The sequence below is a fragment of the Tenrec ecaudatus genome, chromosome 8 (genome assembly GCF_050624435.1).
Source record: "Tenrec ecaudatus isolate mTenEca1 chromosome 8, mTenEca1.hap1, whole genome shotgun sequence".
NCBI lineage: Eukaryota > Metazoa > Chordata > Mammalia > Afrosoricida > Tenrecidae > Tenrec > Tenrec ecaudatus.
The window spans coordinates 12,715,112-12,739,448 of record NC_134537.1 but is presented as its reverse complement, the minus strand read 5'-3'; the positions used below and the strand labels follow the sequence as shown (position 1 = coordinate 12,739,448).

The following is a 24,337-nucleotide window of genomic DNA, read 5'->3' as shown; positions in this document are numbered from 1 at the left end:
GTTTCCAAATATTTAGTTACAGATCTTTTCTTTGACAGATCAGTTGCCCTGTTTTGTGTGAGGTCAGAACGTGGAGTGATTGATTTTCCAGTGAGTCATTCAGCTTCATGGGATTCCTCTGCTTTAACTCCCAGGCGCTGATGTACAGAATGCACATTTTTTTAAAAAAAGGAAACATGGATTATGTGGGGACTAGAGTCACCCAAACTGAAAATTCCCCTCCTTGCACAGATGAATGACAAAAACCTATAAAAGTTACATGAATAGGTAATGTGTACACGTGACTTTTTAAAGTTCAAATGAAATAACATGGTGTGTGGTTAAAAACAAATAATGTTGATGATGGGGTGATAAGCATGGCATTTGACTTACGTAGGCTCCCGTCCTCACACACGCGAGCACACGCGCGCACACCACCACTACCCCCAAACCTGTATCATTGATGTAAGCATGAGGAAAACATCATATTCTAATAGAACAGCATCCGACATTCTCCTAGAAAGCACTTGACCAGGACTCAAAAACTGTCAAGGTCATCTAAACCAAGGAAGTCTGAGAGACTACCACAGATTCCCAAACAAACCTAGATCAGTGATGACTAGGTGTAATTTGGTCATGAGCTAGGATCCTCAAACAGTAGTAAAAGGTCTTAAGTGAAAAACTACAGACATTTGTCTTTAGTTACTAATGATGTCTCATAGTACTTACTATTAATCAGAACGATAGATCTGAAACTTTGGAGAAAAACTTAAAACTTGAGAATGGTGATCAAAGAAACATTACTGTTGCAGTCATGTTTAGGATTGTAGAACAAGGCGATGCAGTCATGAATTACTTGAGTTGTTTTAGTAATAAAAATATAGTATGTATTTGTTTATACCTCTCTTTCAGCTACAGGTGTAGAGTAGGCTCTATTTTCAACTGCATACTGATCAGTTTGATTGGTCATGTGTTAGATTATCGGGAGGAGATCATTATACTTCAAAAAATAAAACTAGGTTAGAGTCCCATTCATTGGCCACTATTATTCCTATCTAAAGTGCTTAATCACCTTGGGTTTTCACATAGCTTTCTGCTAAATGTTTAGATTCTAGTACAAGTGACTTCAGTTTTTAAGATTTTATTATTGACCTTAATATAATATAAAATCAGTTATTTAATTATTGCCACTGTTTGATTAAACAATTGCTTATAAGGTGGCTTCAACAAGTTTGTGGGAAAATAGGATGAAACGATGGATTTATATGTGATTTCTTATGTATTTTTAATAGCACTTCTTTGATACATAACGTTTATTTTTTTTTCAAAGAGATGTGAAAGCTGGAAATATTCTTCTTGGAGAAGATGGTTCAGTACAGATTGCAGGTAATGATTACTGTCTTTCATTTTGATTTAATGATCCATACATTTACAATACTGATTTTTTGTCTGTTAGTCAATTTTACTTCCTATTTCTTAAACTATATTTAGATGTCTTACATTTTTCTTACTCTTAACGAGGATCATCTCTTTATCCTTCATTTCTGACCTTTGACATTTTTCTGACTATTCTTCGTTATCTTCCACTTGTTGGCATTGCAGGGTCCTCTGTTCTGGATTTCCATAGCGCTCTGCATTTTGTTTTGAAGAAGTAGCAGACAGGAGCCCTCGTTGAGTGTAGAAATACATGTGCGACAGACAGGAGCTCCAGAGCTACTTCTGTCCTGGAAGGAAAGGCATGTTTGCCAGTTGGGAAGAGGTATCCAAAAGGTGGAGATGTACTTTACGCAGAGTCACAGAACCAGTGGGACAGGTGGGAAATTCAGGGCCTGCCAAAGCCATACGTCCTAGTGAAACTCTCCCTGCGGGCCGAGACTCCTGAGTGGCTGTGTTCGCGAGTTTTCATCTAGCGAACAGAGCGTGTGGGTAGCTGAGAAGGCTTGGTCTTTCCCTTCTAGAACAGGGACAGGAGGAAAATAACTACTCAGACCCTACACCTTTCAGAAGATAATTTCGGTGAACATCTTCCTATAATCAAGGAAAGAGAATAATTTACCCAAGTCACAAAAAGCTCCAACAGAGGGAAAGAGTCGTAATTGGCTGATTTCAAATTACCAACTTTTTTTTTTGTTTTCTGTCTTTTTTTTTCTTTTTAGACCTTTTTTTACATTTTTTAAATTAGCAACTTTATTCACGGAATGAAGAACAGAATGTTTATGATATTCATAGCATCAAAGGACAAGCCATACAATAGAGTAGTTATTTGCAGCAAGAATAACCAGCTAAGGTCTCAAATTCAGAATACATAAAGGCTTAATTAAGTAAAAGTCAGAAGATCCAGAGCCATGGAGGCTGATGACCCTCGAAAGTATTCCTTGAGATAATCTTTAAACCAAAACTATCCCCTGAAGTCTTAAAACTAAACAGTAGTTTAACTTAGCAAGTAAAGACTGTCGGCCTTGAGCTTCATGTGCTTTGAAGACTTTTTCTATATAGGGATAAAATTGACACCAACTCTGAAAGAACCAGGGGGAAGCCCGGAGGCAGTGAGTTTCTGAAAAGGGAGGAACCACCCAGAAAAGAGGTTGAGACTGGATGCACAGCTCAAAGACTGTGCTTGTTGTCACCGTACCTGCAGGAGCTGTGGAACCAGGTCTGCTCTATGTCTGTTTTCCACAACAAATAAGACATGAAGTCTTCGATAATCCAGTGAAAGTTAAGTGGGCACAAGGCTGGCCCAGGCACCTCCTAAATGAAGCCATCCATTTGTAAATAGATTGAACAGCAGCGCACATAACCACTCAGTGATCCAGTAAATGCTAAGCAAAATCAAATGGGGATCCTACTTCATACCAACCTAGCTGGCAGAAATGTTAGACGATGTCAATTTGCGTGGGAATGCAAAGGGAAGGATTTCTCACATGCGCCCGTGCCGACATACAAATTGGATAACCACTTTGTCTGTTGCAGTTGGAGGTGTGGAGGTGTGTAGCCTAGAGAAACTGGCATGAGTGCCACACTGTTCAAAACCATTTAGAGTTTGAAACCACCCAATAAGGATAATGAGTGATACTGGACTGAGTAATGAGAGCCAACAGTGCATCCATGCAAATACGTGTTTCATTTGCAGGGAACAGAGCTGTAGGCACATACAACATTAGAAATAACCAAAACCTAGTATGAGGGGTTCACAGTGTGTATGGGGAAATTCTACCATCAGTTATTTTTATGGGCTTTGGAAGCCTTTTTGTGGAAGGTAGAAGAAAGCAATCAAAATCTTTATGCTCCATGATTTTGCTTCGATAACTTTAAAAGCACACACAGTATTGTTAATGCAGTCTTGGGTGGTAAACTGAAGCGAAGCGGGACAGTGACTCCCGTGGACGCTAACGGTGTGCGTGCTGGGCAGTGTGGTCACTGGAGGACAGCGGCTCGGGGCTGCTGTGGTGCTGGCACTGTTTGCTCCTTACCTTGGGTATTAGTCCTTTCAGCTGCATGGGTATGTTTGCTGTGTTTCTCCGTATGTTTTGCAATACCTTTGGAATATTGTACACTGAAATAAGCAAAAACATGTATAATTATTTTGCTTTCACTTCCACAAATGTTTACCAAGAAAGAAGCAGATTCTTGTCGTACTTCTAAGAGAATCCACTTATTTTTTTATATTTCCAGTAGGTACTAAATTTAAGCTAAATTACAGTCAGTGTGTTAAATATTGTACTTTTGATGAACAAACTTATTAGACTTCTTCATGTCAAACAAGCTGTACAAGTTCTCTGAAGGATTGTAGTAGGGATTGGTGTTAGTCTGGGTACACTAGAGAAACCAATCCATAGAAACTCGTGTGTAAGAGAGAGTTTATATAAAGGGTAATTGTACATTAAGAAAACAGCTCAACGCTGTGCAGTCCAAGCCCCTAAGTCCGGCACCATATATCTGATACCAGTCTATGCAGGACGAGCACAGACCAGTAGGTAGAAAGTCTTTGGATCCAGTGGCATTGTAGGCATCTCAGTGCTGACAGGGGTGAGACATGGCTTCTCCAGCTGCAGAGGTCTGGTTGCATCAGGGTTAGGTCCATGTGGCTTCTCCAGCTCCAGGCACTAGTGTTGTTCCATGTGTCTCTTCAACTGCAGTGACTCCCAGGGAGTGAGCAGAGAGATATCTCCTGCCTCCAAGGAGGCAATACAGGATTTCCCAGAATTCTCAGGAGAAGGCAGGGCCCATACAGAGGCCTCATTGGTTATATCTTGATTGACAGGCCAAACTCCACCCCCTTCACTCTTAATCCTCTCAAATTGACCCCAGACTATGTAACTACCACAGGATCCCTAGTACAAATGGTGAAGTGCTCAGCTGTTATGACCGGAAAATAGGAAGGCTGAACCAGTTAATCCTCTGGAGTGAGATCTGACAACCTGCTTCCATACCATCAAGCCAAGCAAGCTCTTTGGGAGAGTTCTACTTTGTCACTGGGAGCGGGGGGGTCAGTGGTAGGTCAAAATGGATGGTGCCTACCAACGACAGTAACAACATGGTGACCCAATAGTAAATCATAAAGTCGTAGTTCGCATGCCAAGTTCTTTCCGATACACTGTTTATTTTCTGATATTACTGAGAAGGCTTGTGGACTTAACTGTAAGTAAGCTTAAAAAGTAACAGTTCAACTGACTCCTTATATGGCAATGCCTAACTTTAATGTTTTAATTTCCAAAGGGTCTGTGTCAACAGATCGATCACTAAGAAGTTTTCATTAATTACTACTGAATTTTGTGATGTTTGGTTTTTTTACATAATGTTTTAACCAAATTAGCCATGTAGTTTTACATATGGTTTGGTTTTGGTTTTTGATTTTTAAGCAAAAATTGCCACGGGTTCAAGGAACCATTGCTTATGATCATCATTTTGGATCGTATCACATAGTATTAGACGCCACTGTACATCTTATTCTTCCATTGAAATGATGTTAACAAAGAAACCAAATGATTTCTTTCAAATGTGGTTTATTTACTTCTTCTCAGGTTAGTAGCATAAGGTAATAGGCACCATGGCAGTGTTGCTGCTTGGCTTCTGTTCTCAAATTGATGGTTTAATTGACATTATTTTCTTTGGTACAGTGGCTGTAGAGGTTATTTAACAGAACAGTTTGATAAAGGACATTTTAACTTACATGCCATAGCTAAATACTTAACTAGAGCCTTCAGGATTTTATTATCCTGTTTGAAAACAAGAAGAGGTGTACAAACTAATGAGCTAAAAATTGTGGATTTTTTTTTTCAGTAAAATTGTGGACATTGGGTTATCATTTGGTAGACTGTATAATTTTTTAAATCTCATAAGAGAACATAATAACTATATTGTATATAACCTGATTGATTTATACCTATGCCTCACTAATTGATATGGCTGTGTTCCAAAGACCAGTCTGTTAAATGGAAATTGTCATTCTGTGAAAATGGAAAGTGACCACCTTAGATCACAAGTGGAGGGGTGACTACTTCATTACATAGCTGCCAAACCATAGAATCCTGGCCATTTTGACACATTCCCTTGTAAGCCCGCACTACCTTCAACTTGTACCTCAGCATTCTTTACTGCCAATATGCATATCATTAAAAAGCAAAATTGATAAGAGTTTTTATTACTGTTGTACATGAGAAAACGTTGGATCATTCAGTAAGTGAGGAAGTGTGTGTATGTATTTAAAGTCCTAGCTTTGTTCCATTAATGAGTAATAAAAATATCTAGCATCTGTTTAGTGCTTTAATATATTCCAGAGACCATTCTAAGTATATTATTAATTCACTTGAGCCTTATAATAACCCTATTAAGTAGATACTGTTATTTTCTGCTTCCTAACAGATGAAGAAACTTAACAGAAAGATCTGAAGTAGCTTGCCCAGGGTCGGTGATAACTAGTGGAAGGACTGGTCACACACTACATGTACTCTGCCTCCCCACCCCCTATGTACTTTGAAATGTTTTTGGAATATTGTTGTTATAAATGTAGCATCATTTTAAAGTAACTAGACATTCGTCAGTTTAGGAGTATTGAGAACCCAGTGATACTATTGTTTACTTAAGTCTGTGTTGTATAGACTTGATGTTTTATATGATAACAAGGATCTATGACAATTTTACACAAATTACATGAACCCCTCCCTGTTTCCAACTGCATCCTCCCACCATGAGGTAGTTTTGTAAAGTTTATGCTAATTTTATTTTTATAGCAGTTGTTTCAAGAGGATCTGAATTTGTAGCTTTCCGGAAGATTAAAGTATGCTTTCCTAAAATAATCCTCCTTACACTTGCTCTTAATTTATTCTATTATCAAATATAGATCCAGTTTATATCCCGTGAAGTATTCTGAAACAGACTGAAAGCACAGGTTCTTTAAGTTGCTTGATAAATCACCACTGGGCCTATTTAGACAGAAAGTAATCCTTTGAGCCATCTGAAGAAACAAAGAATGAATTAATACCAAGGTTTCTGGATGGTCCCGAACCTAGTTTGCTGATAACCTCCCTCCAACCCACTGCCGCATGCTGTCACGGCTTCAGAGACTGTAAGGGACAGATAGCCGCGTCTTTGTCCTGAGGAATGGCCAGTGGGTTGAACAGCTGGCTGTTCTAGATATATTATGAGAACCATACCAGGTAGATACTGCTATTTTCTACTTCTGACAGATGAGGAAACCGAGCGCAGAGATAAAAATACCTTGCTCGGGTGCAATTACAGCTAGTGGGGGAGTACTGGCTATCCACCAGTGACCCTCGGTTTTCACTTTCCCGGAAGAGACTGATTGTCCCAGCATACGGGGACTGACTGGCTCAGAGCTACTCTTCCCAAGGGTCAGACCACTCCCTTTTCTAGTCGCCGTCACGCTCTCAGCTCCCGACCACTACTCTTGCTTCGTAGATTGAGAAAATTATCTTTGTAGGGAAAGCCCTGAGATGTAGAAAGGTGAGTGTCACACATACAGACGGCTTCAGGATTGCTGGCTAACTCATTTGGGGCCAGGTTCCTGAGAACTTTTGGAATGCCAAGCATGATTAGATTGTATTCTGCAGGGCACTAAGATAAACTAATGTTTTTGAGCGGAGCAGAGGGACCACAGTGAAAGTGATCATGAAATGTAAAAGTCAGGTGCTGGCAGGTACAGTGCATTGCTGCAGGGAGGACACGTGAATGGTGTGGGGGTGAAGAGGAACACAAGACTGCTCAGGTGTGCCCTGCTTGAGGGAAACCTTCAAAAGATGAGAGACACCCTGCTGCTTATCATATCTGTGGACACCCACTCTTTCGCTTTGTGGTGCTACCCAAAAATGGAGGGTTGTTTTTCACCTTCCTCTTTTGAGACCATCTGTCATAATTTTTTTAAGAATTGTGATCGTTGAAATAATAAGAGCTAAGACTTAGTGAAGTGCTCATTACTGTGACAAGTCCAGTTCTGGACTGTTCCTCTCCGCTAGAGGCTTTAAAACCAAACCCTCTGCCCCCTGAATCGACTGGGGGGAAGGGGGGTGACCCTGTGTGGGGTTTCCGAGAATACAGATCTTTATAGATCCCTCCCCTTTTCACATGGAACAGATGTGGGTTTGGACTGATCTGTGGTTACCACCCCAATGGGAGGCTTGGAGGAGAAACTTTTGGGTGAAGCAGGGCTGTGTGACTGGAGGGCTCACAGCTTAACCACTTGCCGCCTTCCTCCAAGGTTGGGGCAGAGCTTCCCTCGAGGAGCCACCTGCCGGGCTCCTTGCCCACCTCTGGAAGCCTGGTGTTAAGGATCCTGGAGGCTGTTCTGCCCTCAGGCCTGCCAGGCCACCTGAGCTCAGGGCTTCCTGAGATCCTGGCAGCCTCACCACTTTGATTCACATTCATATGTCATGAAATTTGCATGGGTTTCTTCCAAACACCCTCTCCTCTGTGTCTTTCTTTCCTCCCTCTGTACACCACAACACTCCTGAGCTGGGAGCTTTGGTCCACATAGAGCTGGGGACCCAGAACACTGCGCTGCAAGGCTTGCTGCTCACTTGTCCCTCTGCTGATATTGCCACCATGCCCATCTCCTCATTGAGAAACAAAACCAGAACATTTTTACTATTGTAAATGCAAAATGTCGGATAACAAAAGCGTTGACAAATGAGTGGGCATATAGGGTTTAAGGTTTATAAGTACTTATTATACATACAATTTTATTTCAGACTTTGGGGTTAGTGCTTTTTTAGCAACTGGTGGTGACATTACCCGGAATAAAGTGAGAAAGACCTTTGTGGGCACTCCTTGCTGGATGGCACCGGAAGTTATGGAGCAGGTACTGCGTCTTTTGTGTTTATTAAATGGCTTGGGGTTTTGTTACAAAGATTCAACAACTGAGTAGTATTGTCTCTTGTTTGATTTAACAGGTTAGCTTTGAAAAATGTATCTCTGTTCCTTGGTTAAGATTTGATTAGCCTATGTCTAAAACCAGCAAAATAATCCTTTAGAACTACGTGAAGGATATGACACTCGGGGTTTCTACCAGACAATCTAAAGAATAATATAATCAATGTTGGTCTCACTTTTTTATTATAAATTGGGTAAAGGTTTACAGAGCAGAGCAACTTTCCGTTCTACAATCGATAGATGTTTTTGCTTCATATCGCTGAGTACAGTCCTCACAGTGTAACTCCCCGTATTCCATTTCCTCCCTGTGTTTCCGGTCTCCATTCCTCCTGCTTTCCTAACTTAATGGTGCCCTAGTGTTATTGCTCCCCTTTTACACCTCTATTTTATTTGGCTAAAATTGAGCCATGGGGGTGAGTCTCTCTCGATACCTAAAAGGTGGCTAAAGACCACGTAGTCTTGGAGGTTCTACCTCTTTCTTCAACCAATAAGCCCGATCTGAATTTTGTTCCCCATTTTACTCCCATTCTACCCAGGACCTTCTAATGGAATCCCTTCCAGAGCAGTTGGTTGGAGTAGCTGGGCACCATCTAGTTTTCTGGCCTCAAAGTCAGACCAATTTAGTCCCTTGGACTGATTGTTTCCATGCACCTTCCATTTTCTTTTTAAAAATGGTTGTGTTGAGATATAATTAAGATATCATAAAAATCAATAATTCAGTCATATTCAGAAGGGTGTGGATGTGTTACCACAGTCAACTTTGGAACATTTTCTTCTTATACAAATACACCCATCTTCAGTTTCCTTCGTTCTTCTTTTCTCTGAACTAGGAGGGTCCAGTAGCTGCACTGTCTTGTGGACCGAGATAGGCCAGTTGATCTTGGGTGACCCCTGAGTCGGTGACCCGCAGCCTCTAGGCTCTAGGATTACTCCTTCATGGCGTTTGGTTATGTCTAGCAGGTTCCCATCCATGGATGGTAAATACCCGTGTACAGATATCCTCTGCAAACCTTTTTGTAGGTGTATCCCCAAACTCCTGCCCACAGCCACTCACCCTGCGCTTCTCTCCACGCGCCTGCTCCTACTGCGGGATGAGGTGGGACTGTTGTCACATGCCGGCGAGCCATTCCAACTCAGAGCCACACTGTGTACAGCAGAAGAAACACTGCCTGCTCATGCATCGTTCTTACCGTTGTTCTTATGTTTGAGCCAATGGTGCAGCTACTGTGACCAGCCATCTTGTCCGGACCCTCCTCTTTTTTGCTGCTCCCCTACTTTCCCGAGCTTGATGTCCTTCTCAAGGGACTGCTCTCTGCTGTTAACATGTCCCCACTACAGGAGATGAAGTCTCCCCATCCTTGTATATACAGAACATTCCGGCTGTACACTTTCCAAGACTGATGTTTGTTCTTTTTTTTTTTTTAGCTTTCAGCTAGAAGTTTATTTGTATTACTAGATTTAAAGTAAAATATTTTGTAATATATATTTTCTGAAGGCCTTGTTTTTTTTTATCATTTTATTGGGGGCTCATAAAATTCTTATCACAATCCATACATACATCCATTGTGTCAAGAACATATGTACATTTGTTGCCATCATCATTCTCAAAACATTTGCCTTCTACCTGAGCCCTTAATATCTGCTGCTCATTTTCCCCCTCCCTCCTCACACCCCTACCTCATGAACCCTTCATCATTCATAAATTATTATTTGTCATATATTACACTGTCTGATGTCTCCCCCCACCTTCTTCTCTACTGTCCCTCCCCCAGGGAGGAGGCTATACCTAGATTCTTGTAATCAGTTCCCCCATTCTACCCCACATTCTCTCCACCCTCCCGGCATCACCACTCTCACCACTGGTCCTGAAGGAGTCATCTGTCCTGGATTCCCTGTGTTTTCAGTTCCTATCTGTACCTATGTACATCCTCTGGTCTAGCCAGATTTGTAAGGTAGAATTGGGATCATGATAGAGGGAGGGAGGAAGCATTTAAGAACTAGAGGAAAGTTATATGTTTCATCGTTGCTACCCTACACCCTGACTGATTCATCTCCTACGCACAACCCTTCAGTAAGGGGTGTCCGGTTGGCTACCAATGGGCTTTGATTCTCCACTCTGCACTCACCCACATTTTCAATGATAGGATTTTTTTGTTCCTTGATGCTTGATAACCTGAAGGCCTTATTTTCAGACTAGCTTACTCAAGAGAATATTAGCTATAATTTTTTTTCTCTTTTTCTGAAATTATTTTATTGGGGGTTCATACAACTTATCACAATCCATACATGCATTGTGTGGGGCTCGTACAACTCTTACCACAATCCATACATACATCTATTGTGTCGAGCACATTTGTACATACGTTACCATCATCATTCTCAAAGCATTTGCTTTCTACTTGACAACTTCAACCTTTTCTCCATTTATCACGATGTTTCCTATAGTCCAGTTGCGAAGATTTTCATCTTTATATTGAGTTGTAATCCATACTGAAGGCTGCATTCGTTGATCTTCCTCAGCAAGTGCTTTAAAAGTCCTCCTCACTTTCAGCAAGCAGGGCTGTTTCATCTGCATATGGCAGGCTGTTGATAAACCTTCCTCCCATCCTGAAGCTGCAGCTGTATCTACCTCTGTCGATGGGAGCGTGCATATGGCACATCTTACGGGGATGAGGTCCAGGTCCTAAGCCAGTTTTCCCCACTCAGATTCTGAGTTTATGAATCTGTAGCCATTGCACTGTTTTCCATTCCATTTCCATGGTAGGAAGCTGCATTGAGTCAGACAAGGCTGTCTGAGGAGCTGCAGAAGGTGTAATCTTTTTGTATATACATGTATGTCAGAGTTAGGATTATGCCCCGTTAGGGCTGTTTTTTCCTTTACATCGTATTTTGTTGTTGAGAATGTACATGTCCACCACAAAACAAACATACATCATTCCAACAGTTTCTGCATACACCATTCAGCCACAGTGATTTCATCCTTTGAGTTCTTCTCCCCCACTCCCATTGCCTGGTACTTCTAGCTTTTGCCTATTTTAAGGTATTGGTTTAAAGCTTGTGAACACGATCATGGCTCTTAATACACAGTAGAAGCTCCGTTTGAGTGATGCTTTCTCTCTGTTTTTGCAGGTCCGAGGCTATGATTTTAAAGCCGACATCTGGAGTTTTGGGATCACAGCCATCGAACTGGCCACAGGGGCCGCTCCTTATCACAAGTATCCTCCAATGAAGGTGCGGTTCACATGCACAGGCTGTCCCAGCTCCCGTGCGCTCCTGCTCAGTGCTGTTCTTCCTTTGCCCTCTTCCGCCCCGCGCGCCGCTTGCTCTCCTGCTTTTCTGGGCAGTCAAAACCTAGAGGAGCTATGCGTGGTCGTTGACCTTGACCTTGGCTGTCTTCAGCTCTGGCTCTTTCACTGGTTGATATTAGGAACTGCATTCTCTCTTGTTTTTTGTTGTGTTTTTTTTTTTAGTAGAGAGTGAGTGAGTGATGAGAGAGTGAGTCGAGAGTGAGTGAGTGAGTGAGTGAGTGAGTGAGTGAGTGAGTGAGTAGAGAGTGAGTGAGTGAGTGAGGAGAGAGTGAGTGAGTTAGTGAGGAGAGTGAGTGAGTGAGTGAGTGAGTGAGTAGAGAGTGAGTCTTGTTTTTTTTTAACAAAGTTTTAGAAGCAGACTATTGAGAAGCTTGTGGGCGGGCTCAGCAACTCAGGGCATTGAGTTATTGAAGCTGCACCGTGGGAAACTAGCTGTGTTTTTATACCCCCCTTGCTGGCAGGCACAAGGGGTCGGGGGTGCTTACACAAGGGATTGTAAAAAAGGGGAATGGTCGTTAAATTTTCTGGGAATTGGGTGGGAGTTGGGCAAACTGGCTGAGCCAAGTATCTTGTTGGTAAGAACATGCACTTTTGGACATTTGTGGTTTACTGAAGGGAGGGGGAGGTCGGTGAGGGGTGAGTTTCAAGAACTAACATGGAAGCGCCTGATTCAAAATGGAGTTTCTTGTGCCAAGGTCATACATCCCAGACTCCACCTTATAAGGAAAAATGGACGACGTTATCTTTTCAGTAACTGCTTCCTGCTGGCCATGGAGGACGATTAAGGGAGAGGGGGGATTTGTAAGGCAGAGTACTGGGATTCTGGGACCAGCACGCGACGGGGGAATTCATATCGAGGTTCCCGGAGAGATTTATATTGGGGTTCATATGGCTGTAACATAATTTGGTGAACTGCAGCTTGGGTGATGTCGCAGAGCCGGCTTTGGAGGAGCTGTGAGCTGAAGAGGTGCAAGGAGTCCGGGAGGAGGCAACACTGGGCGCGCAGTCCACTGCACACTGCTCAGGCTGTAGCCCTTCTCTCGCTTTCTCTCTCTTTGATGTGTGTTCCCCACAGTCCCTTGGGCACAGTTGTCTCTGTAGAGATGATGACCTGTTCTATTTTCCTAAGGTTGTTGGGAGGATTAAGTATTAATAGTAATTATAGTGTACTTACCTGTTCCAGGTAATGTCTTAAGTGGTTTCATATATTAAATAAGGTAATCTGTGTAAAATATTTACGTGCAAGACACATTCATTACTCTCATTTAAAAGTTTTCTCTGTGGCACGGGACATTCGATTAACATGCTTGTCTGGTAACTAAAAAGCTGGCAGTTTTAATTCACCTCAAAGTGCCTCAGAAGAAAGACCTAGTAGTCTATTCTGGAAGGTCACCTCTGTTGGGAACCTTATGGAGCACTGTTTCACCCGGGCACAGGTGGTGTTGCCATGAGTTTGAATCAGCTCAATGACAGCTGGGAAAGGCGGGCAAGAGGGAAGGGGGCATCTAGCCAGGCCTCCCTGAACCCAGACTGCACCCTGATGTAGGTATTCAAAGTGTATGTTGCTAATCCTTTTCCAGCTTGAGTAACAGAGTGTCCAGATGGCACTGCCAACAGTGTGGGAGAGTATTTTTTCAGGGTGTGTCCAGCCTTTTTAGTTACAGATTTTGCACTTCTCTGGCCCACCTCATAGGGTGCTTGCTCTGTGACATTATTTGAAATGGGAAAGTTAGACCCCCTACTATGAATGTTAGTTTTACTCACATCTGCATGTTTAAAAAAAATTCTTTGTTGCGATGGTGGTTTTCATCCATATGATTTGATTCACTGTAAAACTTCGTCAGAAGCTATTCTGTCTCTGTGTCTCTTAAGAGGAATCAGACCAGCAGAAAGAGCTAGCATAGAACTTCTCTGTATCTCCTTATTCAGTACATGGGGTACACCTATATTGATCTGCCTGTTTGTTTGGTGAAATTTTGATCATGTGGAAAGTTGGTGATATTTTAAGGTCCTGCTCTGTCTAGAGGTTGAGGACACCGAGGAGTTAGTGGATAGTCACACAGTTTTGCACAGGGTGTGTTTTTATAACTGGAAGGTAGAGACTTTTCAGGGCAAAGAAAAGACTTTTTTAAGGAGGGTGGTGGGGTTTGTTTTCTTTGAGAGAAGTCTATGAGACATTCTGTGAAGAGAAAGCGATCAAGGAGCAAGGGGGTCAGGAAAAGTCCGTGCAGGTCAACCTCAGTGCTAGCTAGAGTGCTAGTTTGGCAGCATAAGGATGGAGAGTGGAGGGTGGAAGAAGCAAAGGATTCTGAATGAAGGACTAAGCAATGACCCTTATGCATACGGCTGGGAAGCCAACTTCTATCGTAGGGTATTTATGGAAGCACTTACAGAATCCTCAGTTTTGAACAACTGAGTTAGAACGTGGACTTTTAGAAAGTCAGTCTTGTGTTGCAGGGTTGCCTATATTGAAAAGATCTTAACCACAATATTTAACAAAACTGATTCTTCAGAAGTTTATGAGATATTAAAAATTCTTGCAGGTTTTAATGCTGACACTACAAAATGATCCTCCTTCTTTGGAAACTGGTGTTCAAGATAAAGACATGCTGAAAAAATATGGGAAATCGTTTAGAAAAATGATTTCATTGTGCCTTCAGAAAGATCCAGAAAAGAGGTAAGATATCAGACAAAGTTGAGCTTTTTTTTTAAAAATCATTTTATTGGGGGCTCATACCGCTCTTAACATAATCCATCCATCCATCCATCCATTGTGTCAAGCACACTTGTACATTTGTTGCCATCATCATTTTAGGGAAAACACTGAGATTATTATACTAGATGGGTAATATGGAATTCTTCTTCTCAGTATATCTTCTGATCAGTCTCTTAAGATTATAAAATGATGTTGCCAGATTTGTGGGTGGAGTTCATTTTCAATTTTCATTTAGACATTCTTTATAGACAAGTATTTTAATGCCATTTATCATTTTAATATCAGAAGATAGGAAATGTTGTTTTCATGTCAAATAATCATACTTCTTTGTTAAAAGGTATTGTCAAATAGTAAGACATAGTGGATGGAGAAGTAAGCAAATAAGCAAGATCCTCCAGTGTGCATGTCTTTATGAGTTAAATCAGAGGCCGTTGATCATTGAGCAGAATTTTATCTTTGTGAAAGCTGAGGCCACTGTACTGCCTTTCTGGTTAAATCAAAATCCCATAAAAAGAGATGTGCAGTCATCACCACAGTCAGTTTTAGAACACTGTCTTCATTCTTGTGCCCATTATTAGCTCCCCCAACCTCCCGTGCCATAACCCTACTCCCTGCCATCCTGTCAGTCTGACTCATGGTGACCTTCTCAGGCAGGACATAACTGCCCCTAAGGGAGTTGAAAATTCCATCTTCTCCCATGGGGCTGCTCGTGGCTTCAGACTGCTGACTTCATGGTTAGCAGCCCAACCAGTAACCGATACACCACCACAGCTCCTGTGTCATAACCCTAGAGAACTATTAATCAAGTTAACTTTCCTAGCTGGATGTCATATAAAGAAAATCTTTTTTTTTAACAAAATCATATTTTAAAAAGCCAACAAAATAAGACATAGAAAAACCTCGATCCAAAAGAAAACAGGGTAATGAAACTAAAACAAATTTAAAGTATGTCACAAGGGAAAGAAAATGCTAATATGTTCAATTTTAACCGAACTGTATCTGCAACAATTAACTTTCCAATGCACTCTTGCCTAAAGGCAAGACTATTCACATCTGTAGTCAGTAGTCTGTGGGAGTTCAATGGAAGCGAAACTTACATAGGGATTCTGCAAATGGATCTTGGACTTTGACTGTCATCCATAGCCAAATGCAAACCAGGGATTTAGAAGTTAAGCTCTAATACAATCCCATCTCTGATCTTAGATCTTATTATTTACAATGCTTGGATTACATGGTCATATGCTTCTGTGTAGACTTAGCTGACTTCTTCGTGAGATGACTACTTATTTTTAAGACAAATCTTTTTAAGATTCCAGATACTATTCTTCCTGATAGTCCACCACTATCTGAATTCTTCCCCACTTCGTATCTTCAGTGATCACTTCGTAAGGACAAGTGTTGAATAGGGCCACATCATAAGAACTAATTGATCTTAGGTTAGGGTTTAGAATTACATCCGAGCTCAAAATCCATCTGTATAAAGTATATGTATATCCCTGATCCACTTTACAGGCAACATTGTCGGCTTATTGAAATACAAGTAACCTGCATGAGACATTTAGTCATTCTAATACTATTAATCTAGCCAGTGGTGTAGAATTAAAAGTACTATTAAGAAAAGGAAAGCATACATATTTAGGAAAGCTTTGTAGACTGAAATACAGGGGATGTTTAGTAATACAGGTTAAAAGCTTACGTAACTGAATACTGTTTAAGAAAGCAACACAGGGCAGAACATTCACACTCATTCACTAAGACCATCTGTCTGCAGAACTAGGACACATCACAAAAAGCAAAGAGAGTATGCAAAGGGCAAGTACATGATCATTTTTAAGTAACGATTATTGGACAACCTCAGAAGCAAGAGATTTAAACCAAAGTCCACTGACTTCCAAATCCTTGACCTTGAGATAGCAATCCCTGCTTCTTCTCACACTAGATTTATTTCGCTTTAAGTCCAAAGGAGTAATTCAGATCCTTTAATGTGCAACCAGATGTGCGGTTAAGGTAAAGTCTGGTTCCCTTCATGGGGTTTCCAAATCACAATCTGATGTGGCCTGTGAAGAATGCTGGATGCCTTAAAAAGGCAAAATCTAAAATCCAGGTAGCCTGTAGCACTCCACCAGGGTCGCCCTGGGCTGAACAGAATCTGGGCCAAAAATGCATGATTAGCAAGATAGTACTGGGCAGATTCTTTCCTTGGGAGGTGGTGTAATTAATGCCTTCCTGGAATGCAGGCTGCTCCTCCTTGATTTACCCACCTGTAGAAGTGAAGTCCACCTTCTTGGAGACAGACGTACCCCCCTCTCCTCTGGTTATGGATTCTCCTTAAGATACACTGATTACCATTACAGGAGTGTCTTTTACTTTGGGGTGACCATGGGACACTGTTACATGGCAAGATTTATTTGTGTCATTTTTATTCTTAAATGGGGCTCCATCATTTACTTTTGGAAATATTGGAAAGGGAGAAAATGCAAAGTTTATAATTGGGTTAATTTTGGTTTATTTCATTTGGGTTTTGTTTTGATTTTTCATTATTCCTGGATAAGTACGTTGTATACTTGAGTATAAGCCGATCCGAATATCAGCCAAGGCTCCTAATTTTACCACAAAAACTGCATTAAAAATATGCAGGAAAATGCAGCGTATACACAAGTATATACAGTAGTTAGAAGATAAGGAACCATATGGTCTGCCAAGTTATTGACTAAAATGAAAACTCTTGTTAGAAATACCTAGAAATGACAGGTGAAATATTTCAGACTTTTTTAAAAATCCAAAAGTGAGCTTGCAAAAAAAGGGAGGTCCTCAAATGCTAGGAATAATGAGGGAAGTCATAAATTAGAGGAAAATATGAAGTGATCTCGCAGCTGGCCTCAGTGGCAGGCTGTTTATTACAGCCACCTACAGTTACCTGCAGCTTAGATTTCTAACTACTCCCTCCTCCCCCCAATTTACTGACGTGTAGCACCTCTTGAAACTTGATATTCCAGCTAGACCAGAGCATTGTACACCGATACAGATAAGAACTCTCAACACAGGGAATCCAGCAAAGATAAACCCCTCAGGACCAATTATGATAACAGGAGGGGAAGGGGAAGGTGGGGAGAAAGAGGGAACCAATCACAATGATCGACACACAATCACTACTCCCACAAAGTAATGTGGGTGAAGGGAGACAGTGTAAAATGTGAAAATAAAAATAGTTTATAAATGATCGAGGATTCACGAGGATGGGGGAGGGAAGGGGAAAAAGAAAGAAAGAAAACTGAGGTTGTAGATGCTTATGTCTGATTTGGTATCAATAGAGTGGCTCAGTATCACAATTACTGTTTTGCTATATGATAGATTTCACACACACACGTGCGCGCGCCCTTTTTCTCTCTCGCAGAATTTTCTTGTTTTAGATTAATTGTACACGTTTCAGAATAAACGTCCAGCTAATTTTTTTCCAATTAAAAAAATCTGATGGTTATGAACACAGTGTAAAATTTCTATTCTCGTTTAGGGAAGACCTAATTAATTTTCATCTCATTGCACATGTTTAGTTTTCATAGCGCTTTCAAAACTATCCTGTCTTCCAGCCGTCACAGTAATTCTCTAAGGCACTGGTTTTAAAGTTTGAGTGTGCGTTGGAACCCCTGGAGAGTTTCGCTGGGTCTGCTCCTGAAGGTTCTGCTCTAGTTGGTGAAGAGTGCACTCTGGGTATTGGGGAATTTGAAAACTCTTAGGAATTCTCATGTGCTCTTAGGGACTGCTCTTAGCCAGATAGTCCTGAACCACAGAGGCGTCGTGATTTTCTGCGGTCGCATTGTAGGTATGCGGTGAAGTCAGAGGCCGTGTTCTTTCCTCTGAGCCATACCTTTTGTGAAAGTCGGTGAAACTGGCGTGACAGCTTTCCTAACAAAATAAGAGTGTGCATAGCTGAGTTATAAACTGAAGTTAAGGCTAAATTTGGGGAACAAACTTAACTTTCCGTGTCTTTGATTTTGTAAAGGCAATTGTGAAATCCACTTTTTAAGAATCTGTAGTTACCTGTGGGAAGCAGCCCTGTGACAAAATGTGTGGGCCATTTCTCCTCTTTGTAAGTTTAAATGTATTTTCATGATTTGCTAAGGTAGACATCTCTAATCTGATTCTTGTAGATATTATTGAATAGCAAACATGAGGCAGCTTCAAAAAGTTAATTCCATGTTTTGAAGGCCTTTCGTATAGTGGACACCACTAAGAGACCAAATTTTGAGAAGAAACATTTTATAAATGAAAAACTTTAATTATCTACATAATTATTATCAGGGGATTCCAACTCGAGCTTTTTATTCTATTCAACGTATTGTACCAAGCTTATTCTATTTCTTGTATTTTTAAAAGCAGATGAAAAGGAAGTGAAGTTTTTGGAGTTTGGGTCTTACTGTTCACGAAAGACATTTGTGAAGATGGGAACCCACATTGCACATGAGTTAACTATAAAGACTTGTTTTCTTCTTTTGATTTTAGACCAACAGCAGCAGAATTGTTAAGGCACAAATTTTTCCAGAAAGCAAAGGTAGGAAATCCCACCTTTTGGTTATATGTATTCACATGATGTTCCTCAATTACCCTACTTTTGTTCAGAAGGTGCATTTCTTAATAGTTGTGTTAAGATGATTGGAAGAGTGCTAGTAGATCAATAATTGCTGAGGAAACTATAACATTTTGATAACATTAAATAAATTTGAATAGAAACAAATTTTTTTCCTATTCCATCCCCCATTAAGCTGAATGCAGCTCAGTCACCCTCAGTAAGGTTTGGAGACTGTAACTTTACAGGAGCAGAGACAGCCTCATCTTGCTCCCAAGGAACAGCTGGTGCGTTTGAACCACCAACCTTGCAGTTAGCCCCGTACCTAACCAACATAAGTTAAATTTACAATATGAATCATGAATATTAAATCTGGCCACTGCAAGTCTGCAAAAAAAACATGGACCTCTATTTTTAAGATTGACAGTTAAGTATCTTATTTTCCAAAGATGTCACCGTACATGGAAATGTGGGACCATGCCAAAGCAAATAGCTCTGTTTGATAAGCTCAGCCTCAATTTATAAGACCTTTGGTAGAAGTAGTAATATACTAAAAGAATGTAAGCGTAAAAGAGCAGAAGTTTTTCTGATACTTCTTTGTAAAATTATGTGTTATATTTTAACTGTATTTCTATAAAATTTTCTTGGTTCAATATAACTTCTAGTAAGAAGAAAAAAATTTTTTTCCTTTGGCAGAATAAAGAATTTCTTCAAGAAAAAATATTACAGAAGGCACCAACCATTTCTGAAAGAGCTAAAAAGGTAAATGGGAATCAAGGTCCATGTTTTTGTGGGCAAAGTACTAAGTTGCCCACAGTTAAGAATACATGTACTTTATCTTAGGATTTGGAAAGTATATGTTAAATGATTTGTTAGCTGTCTATCAATGGTCCTCATTTCAATCTTATCTATAATATTCTTTGATACCTTAGCTCAGTAAATAGAAAATGTTTCGTTATACTAGAACCGAAAAGAAGTGTTACAGCTCTTTTAGAATTTGTCTAGCGGGTTTTCTGTTTGTTTTTTTTGTTTGTTTGTTTTGTTTTGTTTCCAGAAAACCATTTTTAAAAAAAGAACAAAAAGGTATGCTCTACAACAGGAGTCCTCAAACTACGGTCCGCGGGTCACATGTAGCCTGTCGGGTGTTTTTGCCCCGTTTGTTTTTTTACTTGAAAATAAGATCTGTGCAGTGTGCATAGGAATTTTCCTTTTTTTTTTTTAAACAACAGTCCGGCCCTCCAACATGTCTGAGGGACAGTGAACTGACCCCTTGTTTACAACGTTTGAGGACCCCTGCTGTACAATTATGTGGACTAAATCTACTTAAACCACTATTTCCAACTACCAAAATGAGTTGTAACTCATTTATGTCACAGTACCCTCTCACGGTGCCAACATTTTTGTTTTTACTTAAGTACCTTAGGAACCTGGTTTTGTGTACACGGTGTTTTCAGAAAGTTCGTGGAAAACTAGTATTAAAGGGCCATGTAACTTTTAATGAACTGTATGAAGCCCCTTCATAAACAGTTTGTAAGAGTCTGGTCCTAAAGTGAGCCAGAGCCAGAGACTGCTTTCAGAGTCTGCTTTTCTTGGTAGGTAGGGACCATCGAATCGGTATAGCGGGAACCCCACTGCCAAGTTTGAGCAATAATAATATGTAGGAGTTCTTCCTCCTACCAGGACACATGATTGAACCTATGGAACAGTAGGGAGAGTAAAATGCCCCCTTTGCCTCACTCTAATGTGCTCAAAGCAGAATTACTCAGTGTAAAGAAAATGAGACCGTCCGGGCTGCTGCTGCTGCTGCTGCTGCTGCTGGCCGTGAAGAAGAAGGTCATCGATTCCCACATCCTTCAGTCACAGGCCAGCTCAGGGCTTCAGGATGGTGTGGCCTATGCTCTGCCACAGATCTCGCTGCTTGCGAATTCTCATAGTCCCTTACACAGATCATTAATCAACAAAGACCCAGGAAAGTACATCGAACACTTTGAATCGACGTTTTCCTGAAGCGGTGATAGCAAAAGGAACCTGTCTGCTGCGTGGTTGTAGGGAACCTGCCCACTGTAGGACGATCCTGGATCGTGTGCTGAGTGAAAGTTGACATTAGTTGAAGTCCCCTCACTCTAACTACTCCCTGCCTGGGTCACCTACATCCCCTCTGTCCTGCCTTCCCCTGGGCCAGGGGAAGTTCTAAGGGGTCTGTTTCTTAGGGTTGTTATTGTTCACTTTATAGGTCTAAGGGACTAATGATATCTTACATGGCCACCTGCAAGCTGTCAAGACCCCAGTCACTGCCCTCCAAAGGAGGTTAATAGAATATGGTGTTTATGGACAGTATCAATTGATCCAGCCAATCAAGAGTGCTTGAGAGACACCAACATGTAAATTTTGTTTTACAACGTTTACCTCCTGCCTCCCTTTTGGACTTTTTTGTCTTTGTACCACAAGGAAGGTATTTATGGAAGAGTTCTTTTTCCTAGGCTAGGGCGTCCTTTCCCAGAAGCAACATCTTCCATGGCCGGAATCAGAATCACCTAGCGACTTTCACAACAGCAAAATCCAGTGTTGTTCTAAATGCCGTGGGGCATGGGAGACTCGTTTCCTGGGTAGCCACTTAGCTAAACAGTCATTTGACTCATTCGTCATCGTATTCTCCGGCTTTATTCAAGTCTGTATCAGGTGACACTTTGTCAGAATGGTCCTCTCTGACTTGCTTGACTAAAATAGCACCCGCATGTCTTGAAATTTTTTTTACCTTTCTATGCCATGGGAACAAAAGCATAATGAACACATGGATTTGTTCATAACTCTGTCTTTAGTGGAGTAGATACTGATACTTTAACTATTTTTTCACTAATAGGGTGAACTTTTAAAATCTCTGTGCTTATCATTGTTTCTCATAAACCTCCTGTGGGAGGCATCTTCGAGTATTTTCAGTCTAAGTTGTTTAAGAAAGGTGAGCCTAAGAAAGATAGTTGAGCGAATGCCTACATTTAATTCCACATTTCTGCCCAAGGATCCTGACTAAATAAAAGAACAAGGTAAAAATAGTCATTAACACAAAAGGACAAAGAATGAGAAAGTAAGAGTAGCAACCAACAATGTGAAACCAGGAAGCAAATGGTGAGTAGGAAGTGACTTGGCGGAAGTTCGGGTTGATTCATGCGCTCCCAAAATCTATGTTACAAATATTAACCTTTGTGCCTCAGATGGCTTCTGTCTGTCAGTTGTTAAGTGGGTTAGTGTGTAGTATGCCTGGATTTACTCTCCTTAGAGATAGCGCTTTAACATCTGATGAACGTAGTTAGCCACTCGTCTCCTCCTTCACTGTGAGTCACCCCCAGAGCATGTCCGTTAGTGTGTTCTGCAGAAAGCTAACCCACCAGGGACCCCAGGCACAGGTAAAGACAGCGCTAACTAACTGAAGCTGGCCGTGAAAGTAGATGTTTGTATACTGGAGGTTGAGAACGCCAGTCCCATGTCTTTAGCTCCTGGGGCTCCAGCATCTGCAGTGTTACCAGCAAGACAGGGGATTGGAAAGTCCCGAGACTGAGTTTTCCTCGGTGCAATGCCCACACACTACAATCGAGCGCCTGCTCAACTTCACACTTGAGTGTATTGTTTCCAATCAACTTTTAGTTCTTTGCTCTTAAATATGAGCAGAAAACCGAGATGACCGATTACAGACAACCTCTTACTGCAAAACTTAGTAGACAAACACACAAAGTTTTAAAAAAAGTAGAGGGAACTCAGATTATAATAAAAAAGCATGAATCTTTTTACATTATTTCATGGCTTTGTGAAACATAAGAGTTTGTTTTCATGAACATTGCATAGGGTACTCTTTAAAAGAGCATTTATGCCCAGATCATTTAACATGGAGAGAAAAGTCTTCTAGACCAATGGTGCTGGGACAAGTTGATGTGACAACCCGCAAAAGAATAAGGTTGGTGCTCTTTCTAGTACCATCCACATCACTTTGATGAGTGAGTTTAGGTCCCTCCTGTGCTCACACCTACCCCCTGGTCCCTGATTGTGACCTTGTTTGGAAAAGGCCTTTTTAGTGATACAATTGGTTATGAGGGGTCATTCCCAAGTAGAGTGGGCCCTACTCCAATCTGGCCTTTGTCCTTCTAAGAGGAGAAGAAGAGACAAAGGGAAACAGGGCAAATGCTGTGGAAGCACAAAGAAGGAAGACTGCCGTGTACAGACTTGAAGAGAGTGGAGGCATGCTGTCAAAAGCCACGGAAGCCCTTTGGCCACCAGAAGCTACAAGAGACCGGGCAGGCTCTGCCCTCCAGAACTATCGAAGACTGTGTCTCTGTTGTTTTGAGTCATCTAACTTGTGATGCACATACGGCTGCTCACTATCTGATATCTCACATATAGACATAGTGGAAAATCTGCTGTCCGACCGTTTTGTGCATTGATGGTGTCTGTCTGGCAGTCGCAAACCCCAGGGTGCAAGGCTACAATAACACCGACTCTGACAGTTCAGGGTATGCGTCAGTGACTAGAACTTGGCACACAGTGGTTTGACAGTTAAGCAGTGATGTGGTTTTGCAGTTATATAATGATGTGACCACTCATCATTTTCTCATAATGCCAGTTCTTTTTCAAAATGACTCAATATTTGAAATCTTACAGAGGAGTCTGTATAATATTTTAGACCAGACTTTAGAAGACTGGATTTTGGTACTAGCGAGTAGGATACTGCTGTGATGAAAACCTGAAAATGTTAACGAGACTTTCAAATTGAGTAATGGGAAGAAGAGGCTGGAAGACTTTTGAGGTGTCCAGTAGAAAATTCATAGGTAACCTGTTTTTATTACCTAGAACTGTTTTTAACAGAAGTACCACACGGAGGTTGCTTTAACAAACAGAAACCTTACTTTCTCACAGTTTAGGCATCTGCATTCAGGACACCAGCCCCAGGAAAGCTCTTCTCAGTGTATTGGCTCTGGGGGAAGACGCTTATCTCTTCACCTTTTGTTTCCTGGTTTCTTGGAGATCTCCATGTGTCTTGGCATTTATTTGACTCAGCTCACTCTTTGCCTACTTGTCTAATATCTTTAATATCTCCAAAGAGATTGACTCTGCTAATTCTGCCTCATAAACATGAGAAAAGACTACCCATTGTAACCATAGACATGGAGGTTCATATTTGGGGGACCATAATTCAGTAATAATGTTACTTTAAACAATTAGTAGAAATATGAGCACTGGAATTGCTTATGATGAACCCTTATTAGGAAACGATGAGCCTGTCATTGGACACGGAAGGAAACCTTATTATACAGCAGTGTTTCCCAAAGTGAGATGTCTTGGCATGGGCAGGGCTGAGGGCCGCAGAGCAGACCTGTACTGTGTGCCAGATTGAGGGCT

General features: G+C 41.2%; 1 protein-coding gene and 1 pseudogene across 1 annotated transcript in view; both read left to right on the top strand.

The window, feature by feature from the left end:
* OXSR1 (oxidative stress responsive kinase 1) overlaps positions 1-24,337 on the top strand; it is a 75,663-nt gene that overhangs the window by 34,896 nt on the left and 16,430 nt on the right. The window contains exons 5-10 of the mRNA XM_075556041.1: positions 1,310-1,365; positions 8,184-8,293; positions 11,494-11,595; positions 14,216-14,349; positions 18,889-18,937; positions 19,649-19,714. Of these exons, the coding sequence (XP_075412156.1) occupies positions 1,310-1,365; positions 8,184-8,293; positions 11,494-11,595; positions 14,216-14,349; positions 18,889-18,937; positions 19,649-19,714 (517 nt within the window). The remainder of the gene's footprint in view (positions 1-1,309; positions 1,366-8,183; positions 8,294-11,493; positions 11,596-14,215; positions 14,350-18,888; positions 18,938-19,648; positions 19,715-24,337) is intronic.
* On the top strand, positions 19,927-20,015 carry LOC142455768 (U7 small nuclear RNA; annotated as a pseudogene).